This window comes from Papilio xuthus, unplaced genomic scaffold (assembly GCF_000836235.2).
Source record: "Papilio xuthus unplaced genomic scaffold, Pxut_1.1 DF827680.1, whole genome shotgun sequence".
Classification (NCBI taxonomy): Eukaryota; Metazoa; Arthropoda; class Insecta; order Lepidoptera; family Papilionidae; genus Papilio; species Papilio xuthus.
Genome location: NW_013530969.1, coordinates 3,969,318 through 3,985,940, shown reverse-complemented (window position 1 = coordinate 3,985,940; position 16,623 = coordinate 3,969,318). Strand labels below are relative to the sequence as shown.

The following is a 16,623-nucleotide window of genomic DNA, read 5'->3' as shown; positions in this document are numbered from 1 at the left end:
TTGGTGAATGTAATAGTAAAAATTTAAATATAAAATATATGATACTTAAACTTAAGCAAATATAAAAACTAACCTAATTTAAAATACAAGAAACAAGTTAATAAAGTGGAAAAAACAATTGTAAATAGCAACAACATATAACCAATCTACAGCCTCCATAAAAATAACAAATAAAATAAGTCAAAAGAATAAAAAATTATCCCATGTGGACCATATGAATATGATTTAAAAATTTATATAGGCTCTAAAGTCTAATATATAAATAGCCTCATGATATTAATTATAAACATGAACATACATATGATATTGTATATATCTATAAATACATTCGTAAAATATACCGAGACCCTTTTACAATAATTTTTATAAGACATCTGGGTATTTAATTAAACATAACAAACTCTGTTTGAATTTTACAGTATTAACTGAAAAGTTTCATTCATATATTGTAATAGGATCTCTAAGCAATCTCACAAATAATAACTTTAGTGTATAACACTTCATGAATAAATATTTTGTGTTTACACAACAAAAAAAAAACTTGATAACTTCAACATGGTCAGGCTTTGCCAGTGGTCATTGCACTTTACAGTTCCTTAAGATCTAATGTCACGGAACGACAAGTTCCACATATAAAGGTGTATTTAGAAATATTAAAAATTCATTCTATATGCATATGAAACTATTCTAAGTCTTTGGAGTATAGAGTACAGTAGAGCAGTGGAATATTGAACATGCTCATGTACACACAAACCTCCACAGACCGCAACTTTGTAAGACTTAAGGATCCTAAAAATATGTTCTAAAACCTATAAAAAAAATATAGCTCTTATTTTTTTCAAAAATAGAAAATTAAAATAGGGTCTGATGTAATACTGCACACTAAACATTACTCTAAATCAGTCAAGATATTGTAGTTATCATGAAATTAAGAGTAATTTATACTGTATTTGTATGAAGAAATGTACAAAATTATTTTTCAGATTGTATATAGTAAAGCTATTTTTTGTAGAAAACTTAGAAAATTAAGTATAAAAGTAAAAGGTGGATAATTTTGAACATATTTATACATTTCATTGATAAATAGGTGACCTCTCACCATTAATGTCTTTTCAAAAAATTAAGACAGTAGAAGACTTCTCTCTTCATACTGTGAAACATAATGCAAATCAATAGATTGTAAAAAAACATTATTAGATTTTGAGAGGGCACTGTTTATTTCAATGTATAAAAATGTCCATCATCTACAAAGTTATCCTAATTGTATTTACCTTACTTTCTACACCTTAATTTAAATGGTAATAATAAAGCAAGTTGTGAGGCGGGATATTTGCATCAGTCTTGTGAAATTCTCAATTGTGAAAATTATTACGGTCATTAATTTAACTATTTGGTAATCTGTAAAAAAACTTGAAAAGTCAAACCTGTATTAAATTTAAAAAACTGGTGCACCAAACTACATCAGTTCATATCATTTTTTAAAGATGATAGTGTTGCATCAAGTATTCTGCCTGCAGCATAGCCTGGTATGTTGAGGTATGCGGGTTTATCATGTTCGCATAATCCGGGTTGTGTGCAACAACGATTCATAGGTGTAACATCAGTGCTAGATGTTCCACTAACACCAGGTAATTCAGATGTCCCTTGGCAAATCATTTTGTGATTCGTAAATTGTTCTAATGAACGAAGCTGTTCACCACAGTTTTCACACTTCAATTCTCTTGCATGAACCTTTTTATGGCTGTTCAATGATCTTGAATTATCAAATACTTTGGTACACATGTCACAATATTTTAGAACTTTCTCTCCAGTGCACACCACTTTATGATTATTAAGTCTATCCAGAGACATGTAACGTTTGTTGTTACATAGATCACATTTAAATTGTTTTTGTGGCACCCGTCCTGTATGTACTTGCATATGTTTACGTAAGTTGCTTTTGTCTTTTATATATTTTGAACAAACTGAACACTTATTAACATCTTTCCGGGTGTGGTTAGCATCTAAATGTCTTCTTAAATAAGATTTCTTATGAAAAGGTTCCAAGCAAATTTGACATCTAAAAGGTTTTTGAGCTGGGTGAACTCCAGTCAAATGGGTGTTGAATTCGAGAATAGTTGGGTAGCTTTTTCGACAATGCGGGCAGTGAAATAATCTACGGCATATTGCTGCACTGGAGTCACAAAATGGATCTGAACAATCATCACAAAACGAATCTAATCCTGCTGGTGGAGTTGCAGTTTGATAAGGTTCTACTTCACTTTGTAGAGGATCATGGTCTGGATCAGGAGTACCAGCTCCGCTAGGTTCTTGTTTAATTTTAGCTTGCTCACTTGTCTCTGAAAAATCATCTTGTGAAGAAACTCCTCGAGACGTACCTGCTAACATCCACCATGGGTTGTAATGCCACGCTCCTAGACCAGACTGCACCGATTGTGCCTTTAAATCGCTTGACTTTGTCTGTGTTCCCGCGTTTGAAAATCCAGGGAAACTAGGCAATTCTTGATGTTTAGTCCTTGTCGATTCGAAAATACTATGTTGAGATATTAAATTTTCGTAATCGCTCGGATCCAATTTTTTTTCATTTCGATCGTTTCCCTCTCTTTTAGACATATTTTAATCAAAGCCTGAAAATTAATTAATTTCGTAGTTATTCATTTTTTTCTTATATTTTCTGAAAATGGAACTATTAAAACATTTAATTTATTTATCTTTTAAATTATCTAAAATACTAGAAGTCATTGTTATTATGAACTTTGAGAAATTACAAGAAAATTAGGCCAAGCTTGGTAAAGAAGTAAACAAACAATACAAACTCAATTATTATTGACTCAAAAATTTGCTGACTAATATATGCATAAAAAATTATGTATATGTTATGTTTGCTTATTTCATTCTAATTAAAGTAATATGTACATACATGAATAATGGACTTCCCATAAAAGATACCAAACAAATATCAAAAGGGCTCGGCCATTTTGTTTGGTTTGGGCACAGAACACAGATTATATCGAACTTTCATTACATCAATTAACAGAATTGACAGATAAAAATATTTTGCGTGTATATTTCCCATTTTGTGTAGAAAAAATATTCTAGCCAAAAAAGCGCAGTTCCGCTTAGTCCCCTTATGATCCATAATACCCCTGACATATTGCCCTGGGCGGAATACATATCCAAGTTTTACATTATCAAAAATTAATATCGCAAGTAATTCAGATATTCGGACACTATAAAACCTTCAGGGCAAAGCTTTTGGCTAGGATACATTATTGTGAACTACATGCCCTGAACAACTGCAAATGTTATTTTATCATCAGTTTATTATAATTTTTCTATTTCACCTATAGATATTAGGTTCATTGTGTTAGTTTAACTAACATATGATATTTGTGTATTAAAAATTCACACCCACAGTGAAAATATTTATTTCATGAATCATATTTCAGAAAATTACAAGTTAAATTATTTACAATACAACCCTTCCCCTTTTGACAGCAGCTTTTACAATTTTTGTTTTCTTTTCTTTTTTCTTTTTAGAAATATTCTCTTTTCTTTTCTTTTGTCTATCTTCTTTCTTTTGTTCAACACTCTTTATTCTATTCTCCCATTGTTTCTTGCTTGCCTTTTTCTTTTGATCCTGAAAATATACATTGGTGTGTTTTATATTGGTGTGGTCTAGTTAGTGAAGAATGGGAGATCCCAAACACAAATTAAACATGAATTCAATGGGACATATTCTCTAAAAATTTTGGTAATATAAATAAGACATTGATATAAATTAGCCTTACCATTCTCTTAATGGACTTTTTCAATAATATAGGATCATCTTTAACTTTCTGACCCTCCGCCTTTTGAAGTATATTTTTCCATGCCATCTTTTCTTTAATTTCTTTCACTTTGTCACCTTTGTCTGATTCTTGTAATTCACGGAATTTATTTTCTTGCTGTTTCATATCTTCTAAAATTTTTTTTGGGTCCTTATGGACTTTGGCATTTTTTTCTACAACAAAAATTATCAGATGATATAAAAAAAACTACAATAAAATTTACCAAAAAACCAACAAAAGACTTATTTATAATGAAAGTGTAATATAACAGATGACATGTTTCATATTACCAATAGAAGATATTAAAATCTGATAAATTATAGTAACACTTACATACCTTTTCTACCAAAATTGGCAAAGTCAAATTTAGAAAATACTAATTTTCCTTCGCTATTAAATATAGGTTTAGCAATGTTCACATTCTTTTTGTCATCAGCCTGCTGTTTCTGATTATTTTCAAAGTCTGGTGCTGAACCCTTTACATGTGTTTTATTAGTTCTTTCCCTTTTCTTGAGTTTTTTGTTCAATTTGCTATTAATGCTCTTTTTAGCTAATTTACTTTTTAAGTGAAAGTTATTTTGTGATTTGAGTTTTTGTAGTTTCTCTTCTAATTCTACAATACTAGTTGCACGCTTAGGTAGTTCTTTTTTATCTTCAGGTTGTTCACCATTGGTCATTTCGAAGTCATTGTTATCATCGTCATCTGCAAGTAAACTTGTATATAAAATTTCTATATCTTATATTATACATTCACTATGGTGTAATATCTTTAAACATTATACCATACCTTTGTGTATTGGTAATGACAAACTAGAAAATATATTTTTTATAAATTGTAGTTCTTTAGATAGCTCACTCTTTAACTGTTTGGTCTTTAAGGTTTTTTTCTGAGACGCCATGATTGAAGGCATTTGATCTTATATAATGTACGTGTTGTATAACGTAAATTAGTGTTTCATGAACTATTTTTTTTTCAAAAAATTCAAACAAAGTTAAGTTTACAACATTCACACCAAAGAGTATATAAAATATCCCACGTGCAGAAATGACAGAATGACTTGACAGGTGACAGCAACGAATTCAACAAAACGATAATTGACAATGACCAAAGAGTATATAAAATACAATGACAATGACGGTTAAGTTCTATTTCAAAGAACAGAAAATTGTAGACTAATTTATAAATTATTTCCATCCTGAAGCATAAACGAGGAATTAAATGAGCACGAACAACTTAAGATAAGTTAATAAGATAACAAGAAGAAAATTAAGACTGGCTTAACTCATATAAGTTATAAAATTTAAATCTTTTTAGCAAAAACCAAACAATTTAGTTCAAAAACTAGTATGGTTTTTTCATGCTCTTTGTTTTTGAACCAAATGTTATTTGACTATGACCTAAAGGTCTATGTTACCTAGTCATAAAACTAAAAAAAAAATGTTATTTGACTTTTGAATTGAAACACTTCAAAAATCGTTGATTGGGCTTGGAAGTTTTAAATTTTAAAACCTCAAATAATAAGAAATGTCGCAAGAAATATCTTGTGGTCTAGAATATATCACAACACCAGATTTACAAGCATGTCTTACAGAGGCGTTACATAGTAATTATTCATTCATAGTTGCTAATGTTGTTCATCCACGTTTTCGTCGATCATATATTCCTGGTGCTAGTAAAATTGGAGGATTTACGCGGTCTGACATGGTATTATCTCCACAAGATTGGACCAGTCGTATAGTTGCAAAGATATCACCTTACATTTGCGTTGACTCCGAATCTCCGGTAGTCCGTCAGCGTCATGAGGATTGCTTGAATGAAGAGCTGTCATACTGCCGGGGCTTGGGAGTACCTGCTATAATGTTATCATTACAATCAAGAAATACAAATAACTTGTCGAGAATTCTCCAAACATATTATGAAACCAGGTAAAATATGCATAATTTACATCGGACTTCTCTGTATATATATAATGCGAGTTACTTAGAATATCGTTATAAATTATTTAACTTTGCAGCCATCACCCTTCCCTTATATGGGCGTCGGTTCCAATGTATTGTACAAGAAATGCTCGACGCAATAACCAAGATGATGATGATGAATGTGAAGAAGCATGGGATGAAACCTGGCATTGGTGGTCCAAGTTCCATGAACGGTTAGACTGGGACAAACGTGTTGGAGTTGTTTTAGAACTTTCGGCCGATATACCCCCTCAGGAGATTTTAAAAAGATGGCTTGGTGAACCAGTAAAAGCTATTGTTATTCCAACATCCATTTTTCACAATAATAAGAAAGGGTGAGTAATTTTCTACAGCAAAAATCATATCCATGGTTTGTTTAAATTTTCATTGTTTTATCTTATCACATTTGAAAAAAACTTGATTTCTAGAAATAATGGCTTGAGTTGATAAAGCCAAAAATATTCGTTTAGTTACAATAAATAGGGTTTAACAAAAACAAACATCCATCCATCCATCTAAATATTCACATATATAATGTTAACATGATTAATTATTTAATAACTCACAGATACCCAGTGCTATCAAGAGCTCACCAACAACTTGTTGTCAATATGGTTGAGCATGAAGCACAAGTAATAGTCAGTGGAGCAAGGAGATCTAATATTGAATATTATCTACAATATCTTTTCCGTTTGTGGCAGAGAAGACCATACAAAGCTGATGATCCTATGCTCAGTTATGCAAGAGGGTAAGAATTATCTGTTAGAAGAAAATTGAAAGTGAATACATTCAGTACCACTGTAATTTTCACACAGATTTTAGGCCAAGTAATTGGCATGGTTTGTGTTAAATCCTTTTATGGGAGATTCATACAATTTCATTGTATGTGTGTTTTGAGTGTCACCTAATTGCCATGTTCATTATAAATGTTATCTTATATTTATTTTTACTATAACTTGTATATTTGTAAATATGTTTGAATAACCAGGTGGGAAGATTATCTTCAAACACCCTTGCAACCTCTTGCAGACAATTTGGATACTCATACGTATAATGTCTTTGAGAAGGATCCCATCAAATATGACCAGTATCAAAGAGCTATTACACAAGCTTTGATTGATATAAAACATAAGCGACTCAACAAAGATAACAAGGAAATGATGAATGAACTTTGCGTAAGTTGAAATGATTTTTGGTCAATTTTTTTTACCATACTGAACAATTAATATTTTTAGACTAGCTTAATACATTTACTTCCTCAGAGGGGCCGTGCGAGTAGCTTTACTTATTTAGTCTTAAGTCTAACTTTATTATGTAAAGGGATGTGTTAAATTTCCACTCTCCTAACGAATATGACACCTATATTTGAATATTTGTTTTAAACTATGACCTAATCACAAAATCATTAACATTTGTACGACTAATTGCAGGATGACGTCAAAGAATTCTCTGTATCCAATGAGAAAAATGAAATGGGACATGGTGATTGTTTACAAGAAACGCAATCTATAACAGTAATGGTTTTAGGAGCGGGTAGAGGTCCGTTAGTTAGAGCTACATTTAATGCTGCTGATATTACTAAGAGTAAAGTAAAGGTACTGTAATTAATCTTTTAAAACAGTAAGCATAAGGACAAAATTAACAATTTGAATAATTATTTTTCCATATATTGCACCATGTTACCGTTTAAGAGTTGTAAAATCACATTACAACTCTTAGGAGCTAAAGATAAATGGCATTGGATGAAAATAAGAAGCAGTACTAGTATTTTATATTGATCTTATTATTAGTTTATAATGTTATTTATTTTAGGAATGACCTAAGATTCTTGTTTTGAACACTAACACAGTAACACCGAATTGCCTGACAAGTGTAACTTTCATATGAAAAAAAATCTTAGAACTAGTTTAGTTTGTTCATTAATTAAAAATGTATGTTCAACGATTTTTATTTATGATACAGGTAATAGCAGTAGAAAAGAATCCCTGCGCTGTAGTAGTGCTTGCCGCACAAGTTCGTGAAGTATGGCGCGATCGGGACGTCGTTGTTATTCCTGGTGATATGAGGCATCTTAATCTCTCTCCTAAAGCAGATATTATTGTCTCTGAATTACTGGGTATGATCACTCTTATATGTTACACAAATTTATTAAAAAACAATATTATTAAAATTTTGAAATGTTTTTAACAAGTAAAATATGTTTAGTTTGAATATCTTTTCTCTCTTTATTATTTTCAAATTTCTAGTCATTAATCAACTCAACTGTTAAGTTTGGTTTAACTAGTTTTTTTATTTTTAGGCTCATGGGGTGATAATGAATTATCACCAGAATGTCTTGATGGAGCTGCAGGACTTTTAAAGCCGGATGGTATATCAATACCTAAAGAGTACAACTCCTATGTGGCTCCAATATCCTCACCTCGATTGTGGGCAGCAGCTAAAGTTGCCTCGTCAAGTACAACAAACCAAAAAGAAAAGAACCTTGAAACATTATGGGTTGTTTATATGCAAAATAAACATGATATAGCTGGAACTAAGGTGAATTCTTGCTACATAATGTTTAAAGTAATCGAAATTAAAAGTCACATATTTGTGTTTTAGAAGAATCAAGGTCTAATATTAAACTAATAAATAAAACCTTTTTTATATTCTGTTAGGTTTCTATTTGATTCTTCTGTAGATATTACTTAATTTACATATTGCATTACAAAATCAAAAACACTCTTTATTCATGAATTTGAAGCACTGTTCTAATGTGTTCGTCTTTACAGCCTGTGTTTAACTTTAAACATCCAGCAAAAGGTACAAAAGACCATGAAGGTGATGAATTAACAGACTACAGAGGTCTACCATTAACAGACAACCGAAGATCAGCAACAGTATCTTGGGTTGTAGAACAGGATAATGTGATGCATGGCTTTGGAGGGTACTTCGATTGTTCACTATATGGAGGGGAAATGATTAGTATCGTACCTTCAACTCATAGCCCAGGAATGATATCATGGTTTCCTGTTTTCATACCAATAAAGGTAATGCAGCTGTTAATGCTTATTTTAAACAATGTGACTTAAGAGATTTAATATGTCTTGCTTCCATAAACTATGGATGAGAATATTTATACATGTTTTATATATGCTTATCTTGCAAATGTCCTTCCCTAATGTCAAAATTACTAGACAGATTTGAACGAATCTTTAGTAGAAGGCATCGAGGATAATCGGAATCTGTTGATTTGCGGTGTTACTGTTTTCGTTTAGACATTTGACACTTCTATATTGAGAAAAATGGATTTTTAAAAGAATGCACAGTACTTGCATCTAGTATCATATAAATATTATATTTCAGACACCTCTAAGAGTACATAAAGGAGAAACAATAACCGCGACATTCTGGCGTTGCGTTAACTCTAGAAGGATTTGGTACGAATGGATTGTGGAGGTTGGTAATTATACAACACCCCTGCACAATGCAAACGGAAGAAGCTCAGAAATGTTATTATGATGCTGACATATTTTAAATATAAGAAATAAAACATTATTTTTAAATAACAATTTTGTATTAATTTAATCAACATCAAATAAATAACAATATTTTACGTATAAAGTTACCTAACAAACTTTAAACTTTTAAATTACGAACCATACACTATTTTTGGTACAAAAACATTTTATGTTTTTTTAAATATATCTACATTAAACTGTAAATTCTTTTCTACTTATTTATGGTTATTTTATACTCAGCCTAGATATATTCATTTCTTTATGAAAATCTTCTATATCTTGATCCCATCTCTTTTCAAAATAAATTCCTGTAGAAAAAAAAATGTTTTGAAATAAAGTTTATCATTCAACCTGTGGATAGCAAACTATAGGTTGCAATTTAATCCATACCTTGTAAAAACTTTGAGTTATTCCCAGTTGCAATTGCCCAAGGTAAATAATGTTTTAGATACAGTTGTCTATGCTTTGGTTTGAGTCTTGCTGCTCCCCAAATGCCCCCACCTACACACATTGGAAGTTTTGTTTGGATACCTTCTATCCATTTAACAGTGACCTAAAAATAAATAACTATATTTTTATAACTCTAATTATCTCAGAAAGATTTTCAGCAACAAACCATTACCTTATCTCATAATCATTATATCTAATTAATAATAAAAGACATAAACAAGGTACATGGTATATGTAGACTGGTTTACTTACTTCACCAAGCATAGTCGTTTTCATATATAAAATAGCATGTACTAAATCATGGACTTCCCTATATCTTTGCATGACATAAGCCAATTCTGGATCAGATATAAATTGTACTGGTAACCTAGAGTCCGCTGTAATATTATTGTCTATCATAAAGTCTGCATACACTCTGCCAACTGTTCTTTCTGGCATTTTTGCAAGTGTTTCAAAGCACACAGTTTGGGAGTTTATCCTTGGTTGTTCGGTTAATATATTAGCACCTTCCGTAGTTTCTAACATTTTTTCTCGCATAAATTTCAAAGAGCTTTCTCCTGTAACTTCTCCCAGACATGCTATCATATCTCCCCTGTAAGGATTCAAAAGTGCAACAGCGGCTGATCCTACTGACAATATAGCTCTTTGAAAATTATTTGTTGGTATAAAATTCTTCTGCATTTCTTCCACAAATGATAAAACCTTAGGTTGAGTATGGCAAAATTTCCTTATCATTTTTAGTGCTTTATAAATGACTACTTTTAAATTGTTTGGTATTTACTTCAAACATAAAATACTTTCATTTATAATTTATGTTGCATTTATCTTTTGTCATGTCAATGTCAAAGTGAAATTGTCACAACATTAAAAGAGCAAGAATAAAAATTTCGTTTCTGCATGTCAAGTAAGTTTTTGAAGTTGCACTACACAAGTTTTTAATAATCCTTGAATTATAATTAACAAGTTATAAAAAATAATCATATGGTAAAAATTACAAAATTGAGACGCTACACTGGCGAGGGTTTTTAAAATTGCTTGGACAGAGCATAACTCTCAAGTCACTCTGCTTCTTGTACTCGCCAATCAAAGAGGACATAATGTTAAAAACGATATCTGTGAAGTCAAAATGTTTTGTATACAAATTTCGTATTAAAAATTATGACTCGTGACTCACTGTAGTTGAATAATATTTTGCTTACATTGAGAACAACAAATTGAGAATGTTCAACATGTTTTATTTAGTTGTTTTTTAGCTATATGGACCAGTAATTTAAGGACAATGGAAGATTCTGTAAAACACTGTACTGAACCTACAATTTGTTCAAATAATACAGGAAAACTTCAAAATAAAAGAGGACGGCCAGTTAAATCAAAAAATATTCAATTTGGTCCACAACCGACATCGATTATTTCTCAGTTACTTCGAAAAAATGTAAAAAAATTGGTTAAGCATAATAATATTACTAATGAGCAAGTACCAACCATCGTTGAGGGTGATAAAAAAGATGAAGACACCAATTTTTTATGTGTAGTTTGTTCGTTAAGGTAAGTTTTTATTTGAAATTACAATTTATTTTTACTTTTATAGTTATCCAAAGGCCTTCATAACTGAAAACTAATATTGCAGGATGAGTAATAAGAAAGAATATAAAAAGCATTTAAAAATACACAAAAATTATTCCTGCAAATTTCCTGAATGTAACTATACTACAAAGTTATCATCAAATTTAATAAAACATAAAAGAAAGCATACTTCAGAAAAGCCCTACTTATGTGACCAGTGTACATTTAGGACCAATTTTATTAACTCTTTGAAAGTTCATAAAAGGATTCACACAGAAGAAAGACCCTATGCTTGTAAACATTGCAGTTACAAATGTAACAGTAGTTCTAACTTGAAGAAACACTGTCAATATCGTCATCTAAAAAACATTCCATAATTTTTTATTGTTAATGTAAAGTTGTTTTATGTAAATATAATATTTAATATAAGTGTTTTTGGGATGACCACTTGCTTATTAATCATATTAAAAAATATAGTATAAGTAATAATATAAGAATATGCTTTAATTTTATTAATAAGATTAATTAAAGGTATAAGAAAAAGAAATCATATTTGAATGCGTTTAATATTCATCAAGTTATAACCTAAAATATATATAACTGGTATAAATGTAACTATATCACCCAAAAAGGCTGTCTTACTACATGATAATAACACCACAATATAAAACATTTTATATTTTAAAAGCGAGGATACATAACCAACAATAATACTAGAGTGGCATATTGGTCTTAATGGTCAATGACAGTGTTCAGTAAAGTCCACCACAACAGATTCACGCCAACCAAAAAGGAAGTAACCGGTAGCAGATCCAAGCACCACTGCAGCACACAGCCATACATTGTACGTCATGAACACCAACATCAACATATAACTCACAAAGACCTGTATACCATGCAACACCGTCTGCCATGCATGAGCTGAACTCATCATTGTGGGGCTGAAAGAAATTGTAACAAGTTAATATTGTTATAACTTTCGTGTATCATGACTGTTAAAGTAGTGGTGCCTGCACTAGACTTTCCCACATTTAAGTGAATTTTTATGAATTACACAATAGATTAAACTTAAGTGTTTTGTTAGCCAGTGACATTCAAGACAATGGAGGTTGTATTAATAACAAAGAATGGTAATTTATAGAGTATAATAAAAATATTATCTTATAATTTACTTACATGTTCCTTTCCAATACATGGGGCATGGACCTTGAAACAATAAAAAAAACATATTACCAAGTCATTTACACCATAAATGTTATTTTGTATCTGTATTATGTTTACTCAACTGTATAACTTGAGGTTCATCTGCAGTGCAAATATTTGATACACCCTTATCAGGGGGTGCTACAGCACAGTACTGTAATCCAGTGTAAGTTTTCCATAATAAATGTTTCCTGTAATACTTAAGCCTGCAACAAACATGTTATATGGTCTTAAAATATAGTAATTTGAAGCTTTAATTGCCTAAAGGTTAAGTGTACAGTCATCTGAATGTGGTTGAGGGTTCAAATCCTCCATTATAGAGTCAACTGTTCTAAAGGAGACCTTCGACCTAGACCTATATTTAAAATTTTAGTACATTATATTTTGTTAACAATTTTCTGAATTTGGAGAACCGTTTCATGTTAGAATGTCTAAATCTTGAAGCATGTTTGATGGAATTTAGTAACATCATAAAGCAATTGTTTCTCAACATCATGTCTTTTGAGCATTTTTATAAATCTTTTTGAAATTAGGTCAGTTCAAAGCTATTGTTAATAGCAAGTTGAACAAAAATATCTTCATGGGAGTTATGTTTGAAAAAAATTCACATATTATAATATCAATATTTATATCACCCACAAAGACACAGCAAATGAAATGTTTAAAAATATGACTCTTTGTTTACTGTAAACCTACCTTTGTTGTGAAAATTCGTGGCCGAAAGGAATAAGGTGTCTTATTGTTTTGTTTAATGGCTGCAGTCAGAATATTATAATATATTGGCCAGTAAAATGAGGTTTTGCTTTTTTATTTAAGTAAAGAGGTATAAAAATATAATATATTTAGAATAGAATATATATAATATATTTGATAAATCTCATATTTGTAAATATTCTTATTTTAACTAAGTTTATTTGGTAACTGACATAATCTACAACTGAAATACATGTATGAATTTGTCTCTGGGTTCAAATTTAGGTACCTTAGGATGTATCTCTGGTTATTTTGATCATTACATACAAAAATAATAGGTCATGTATTTGCATATTAATAAACTACAATGCATATGAACCTAAATGGCATATGAGACTACATGTGATTGCTTCTAATTCAATAACTGACCAAATTTTGGATGTAATAATTAATACTTTATTAGACATGAAATTTTTTATAAATTGAAGGTACTTTTAAGATATTTAATTGATATACTAGACAAATGGTACTCAAATTTCTTACCCTTCATACAGCAAAGCCATAATAAATATTGCTAAAAATGATCCAATAAATTCACCAATGTCTGCCACACTCCACCAAGAAAAGAGAATCGTCTCTGTGTAGCCTCCATGGAACTATGGAATAGTTAAAAACAAAATTTATTACTAACTAACGAAAAGTGGTACTATTGTTGGGCTCACAAAATTTTCAACCTTATAATAGATGGCAAATATAATTGAAAATATATTGATTTCAGAGAACTAGCTTCTGTCCACACAATTAAAAATACTTATTAGTAGCCTATGTGTCCTTCCATGCTATGTTCCACATCTATATCAGCATGATCTATGGAGCCATTCTGAAGATACTTTCTAACAAACATCTATTCATCCATACATCCAAACATTCACATTTATAATATGAGTAAGATTGATTTGGCTCTTTAGTGGAAAATGTAGCAGTTACTTTCTTTAGTTAGTTAGTTTCTTTGAATTAATTTAAAAACTCATATGCCAATTAGACTTTGCTTAGTACTTACTGTCATAGAATCCATTGCATGTAATTCATGGCCTAAACTATGATCCTCATGTTCACGAAACGCTTCTGGTGTATTATTTAAAATTAAATCCTGAAAAATTATTAGTATTTCAAGAAAGAAGAAATTGTACGTAAATTTCTATTCTATACAATATAAGATTAAATTATCATCCATATATTACTTCAATATGGATCTTATTACAAAATTATTAGATTAATAAACTGAAATTAAATGAGAATTGAATTTTAAAAACATAGTTACAAAATCTTACAGTCAGGTCTTGTGTTGTATTCATTTGATGATGTTGGTGATCAGGAGCTTCATTATGAGCCATGTGGTGTCCGTGGTGGCCTGAATGGTCCATGTGCATATGGTCACCCATATTAACTTCTGAAAACCATGTTATATTGAAAATTAAGTACTGAGTTTTGAAGTGACTCTTTAGTGGCTCATTAGAAATTTATGCAAGTTTCTAATAAAATTAATTAAAACTAATGGATGAACTATGTTTTTATCTAAAAAGTAATTCTTTTTCTCAATAATACATTATTTCATGTATACTTTTATGACAGCAATAATATTGCGAGATATTCAAGAAATGTTTTGTAATTACTGTTACAAATAATTATTTGGAAAGTACAAATTTTAAATGAAAGTCATATTCTAAAAACTTTAATATTTTAGATGACTTAATTAATAAGGAACTACGTTTCATACCGTTAAGTTATGAAGTCCACAAAAATATTTTTTTCGTTAATATAACGCGTATGCACTTTCACTTTCGCGACAAACCTTGTAGATAGGCAAGACTGCTACACTTCACGAACTTGTTGAAAGTGCAGCATACTTCGCTCTAATATAGGTTCAAGCTGTATCATTTATGTAATTGTCGTAACAAACGCTTACTTGTAAATTTAAGTACGTATGTGGCACTCAGCGATATACAGCTTGTAAATTCATCACTTCACACATATACTTGTTGCGGCAAAGCAATTATTGTGTTACGAAAAAAAACATTAGTAAATTAAATCAACTTCAACATAACATTTCCCATGATTTCGTTACCTACCAAAGAGTAAATAACGTAACCATTTTACTTTTTTCAAATTCAAAGTTATCAAAAGAAACAGATTATAGTCAAATTGTCAAACTCAACGAGTTCAACTCAAACGAGTACAGAGCTTACTTACATTTTTAGTCAAACAAGGATATCTAATAATAATAATAATATTAAAAAATATTTAATTCAGACTCATGGTCCATACAAAACAAATCTAAACAGGTGAGAGAGGCGCTGCTATCGCAGTTGGTTTTGTCAGAATATACATATTTAAATCTACTAACCGTGAGCTGCTGGGACTAAAATCCCCGTGTAAATATATTGTTATCTCTATTTTGTCAAAGTTAATGTCAGGGACGACGACATGTTTTATACAGATATTTTGGTCTTGGAAACCAACGGTAAAACATGAAAATTACATAAAAGAAAAACAAATTACGTAAAGGCAAACAGCGATATATGATACTTAGCCATAGAAAATGATATGAAGCTAAAGTTCAAACAGGATCTTATGACATTTTTAACGTTGACATGGCGGTAGTGATACAATTTGATTATAACGCGTAGTTCTTGTACACAAAGTACCTGCACACCTGTACAATTGTTGGGATGGTCGTGTTCATTCTCCAATGCACTTGGAATTAACAGTGGTAGAGCCCGCTTTAACATCTCACGAATCGGCCCGGCTCGCCCGGTGAAATACCACGACCACACTGAAGACAGGCGTGAAGTGGAAGCTATTCCGCGTTTCGTCTGATGAGGGTGCGTCCCGGAGGCCTAATTTAGTCCACTTTCCCTTCGCACCCTTTTTCTTATAAGTTAAGGATGGGAAGTGGAAATGGACTTTCCGGATGAGAGGATGCATGGAAAGGGAAGATATTTTCTTTCTATGCATCCTCTCCTCCGTCGATTTAAGGTAGGCAACGCATATGCAAATGCGTAAGTCTATGGGCAACGGTCACTTCGCTATTTCAACGATTTCAGGTGACCGCTCGCATGATTGCCACCTTTTGATATAAAAAAATATATATATCATAGCTGAACTGAAATAAGTTTAACCGGACATAGTTTGACTACAAAGAAATGTACTCGGTATTCAGCTATACCATAAATTCTACCACTTTTCGCAGGGGTAAGATAAAGATGATAATCTCAATATGAGTAAAAATTTACACATTTATGTAAATGATCTCTTGTCTCGGAGGGCAAGACCCACTTTAGGTCACTGCGCCAACGGAGTGAGTGAGTGTTTATATAAATGCATACTGAATCAGAAATTTATACTTGATCAAAAAACGAGCACAC

The 16,623-nt window shown here is 31.0% G+C and overlaps 6 protein-coding genes across 8 annotated transcripts; 2 read left to right on the top strand and 4 right to left on the bottom strand.

Moving 5' to 3' along the window:
• Positions 1-228: 228 nt before the first annotated feature.
• LOC106117510 (zinc finger protein 675-like) lies at positions 229-2,983 on the bottom strand. Its single transcript, XM_013311859.1, has 2 exons — positions 2,921-2,983; positions 229-2,627 (listed from the first exon to the last, which is right to left on the bottom strand). The coding sequence occupies exon 2, from the start codon at positions 2,611-2,613 to the stop codon at positions 1,462-1,464; it is 1,152 nt and encodes a 383-aa protein (XP_013167313.1). The 5' UTR covers positions 2,614-2,627; positions 2,921-2,983; the 3' UTR covers positions 229-1,461.
• Positions 2,984-3,412: 429 nt separating this feature from the next.
• On the bottom strand, positions 3,413-4,899 carry LOC106117031 (Surfeit locus protein 6). The gene is made up of 4 exons (XM_013311100.1): positions 4,618-4,899; positions 4,168-4,533; positions 3,792-4,003; positions 3,413-3,640 (listed from the first exon to the last, which is right to left on the bottom strand). Exons 1-4 carry the CDS (start codon positions 4,739-4,741, stop codon positions 3,470-3,472), a joined length of 873 nt encoding a protein of 290 aa, XP_013166554.1. The 5' UTR covers positions 4,742-4,899; the 3' UTR covers positions 3,413-3,469.
• Positions 4,900-5,249: 350 nt separating this feature from the next.
• csul (protein arginine N-methyltransferase 5) lies at positions 5,250-9,328 on the top strand. The gene is made up of 9 exons (XM_013311812.1): positions 5,250-5,756; positions 5,846-6,124; positions 6,358-6,537; positions 6,778-6,964; positions 7,220-7,384; positions 7,752-7,905; positions 8,089-8,327; positions 8,561-8,818; positions 9,135-9,328. The coding sequence occupies exons 1-9, from the start codon at positions 5,356-5,358 to the stop codon at positions 9,288-9,290; spliced, it is 2,019 nt and encodes a 672-aa protein (XP_013167266.1). The 5' UTR covers positions 5,250-5,355; the 3' UTR covers positions 9,291-9,328.
• Positions 9,329-9,454: 126 nt separating this feature from the next.
• Positions 9,455-10,576, bottom strand: Coq4 (Coenzyme Q4). Its single transcript, XM_013311691.1, has 3 exons — positions 9,992-10,576; positions 9,680-9,842; positions 9,455-9,597 (listed from the first exon to the last, which is right to left on the bottom strand). Exons 1-3 carry the CDS (start codon positions 10,472-10,474, stop codon positions 9,515-9,517), a joined length of 729 nt encoding a protein of 242 aa, XP_013167145.1. The 5' UTR covers positions 10,475-10,576; the 3' UTR covers positions 9,455-9,514.
• A 101-nt stretch (positions 10,577-10,677) lies between these two features.
• Positions 10,678-11,770, top strand: LOC106117393 (zinc finger protein 271-like). Its single transcript, XM_013311695.1, has 2 exons — positions 10,678-11,284; positions 11,367-11,770. Exons 1-2 carry the CDS (start codon positions 11,019-11,021, stop codon positions 11,677-11,679), a joined length of 579 nt encoding a protein of 192 aa, XP_013167149.1. The 5' UTR covers positions 10,678-11,018; the 3' UTR covers positions 11,680-11,770.
• Positions 11,771-11,849: 79 nt separating this feature from the next.
• Positions 11,850-15,356, bottom strand: LOC106117392 (high affinity copper uptake protein 1-like). 3 transcript variants are annotated; one of them, XM_013311693.1, is made up of 7 exons: positions 15,165-15,356; positions 14,530-14,648; positions 14,259-14,348; positions 13,742-13,854; positions 12,589-12,711; positions 12,479-12,508; positions 11,850-12,243 (listed from the first exon to the last, which is right to left on the bottom strand). In XM_013311693.1, the coding sequence occupies exons 2-7, from the start codon at positions 14,638-14,640 to the stop codon at positions 12,042-12,044; spliced, it is 669 nt and encodes a 222-aa protein (XP_013167147.1). In that variant the 5' UTR covers positions 14,641-14,648; positions 15,165-15,356; the 3' UTR covers positions 11,850-12,041.
• Between the last annotated feature and the right edge of the window lie 1,267 nt (positions 15,357-16,623).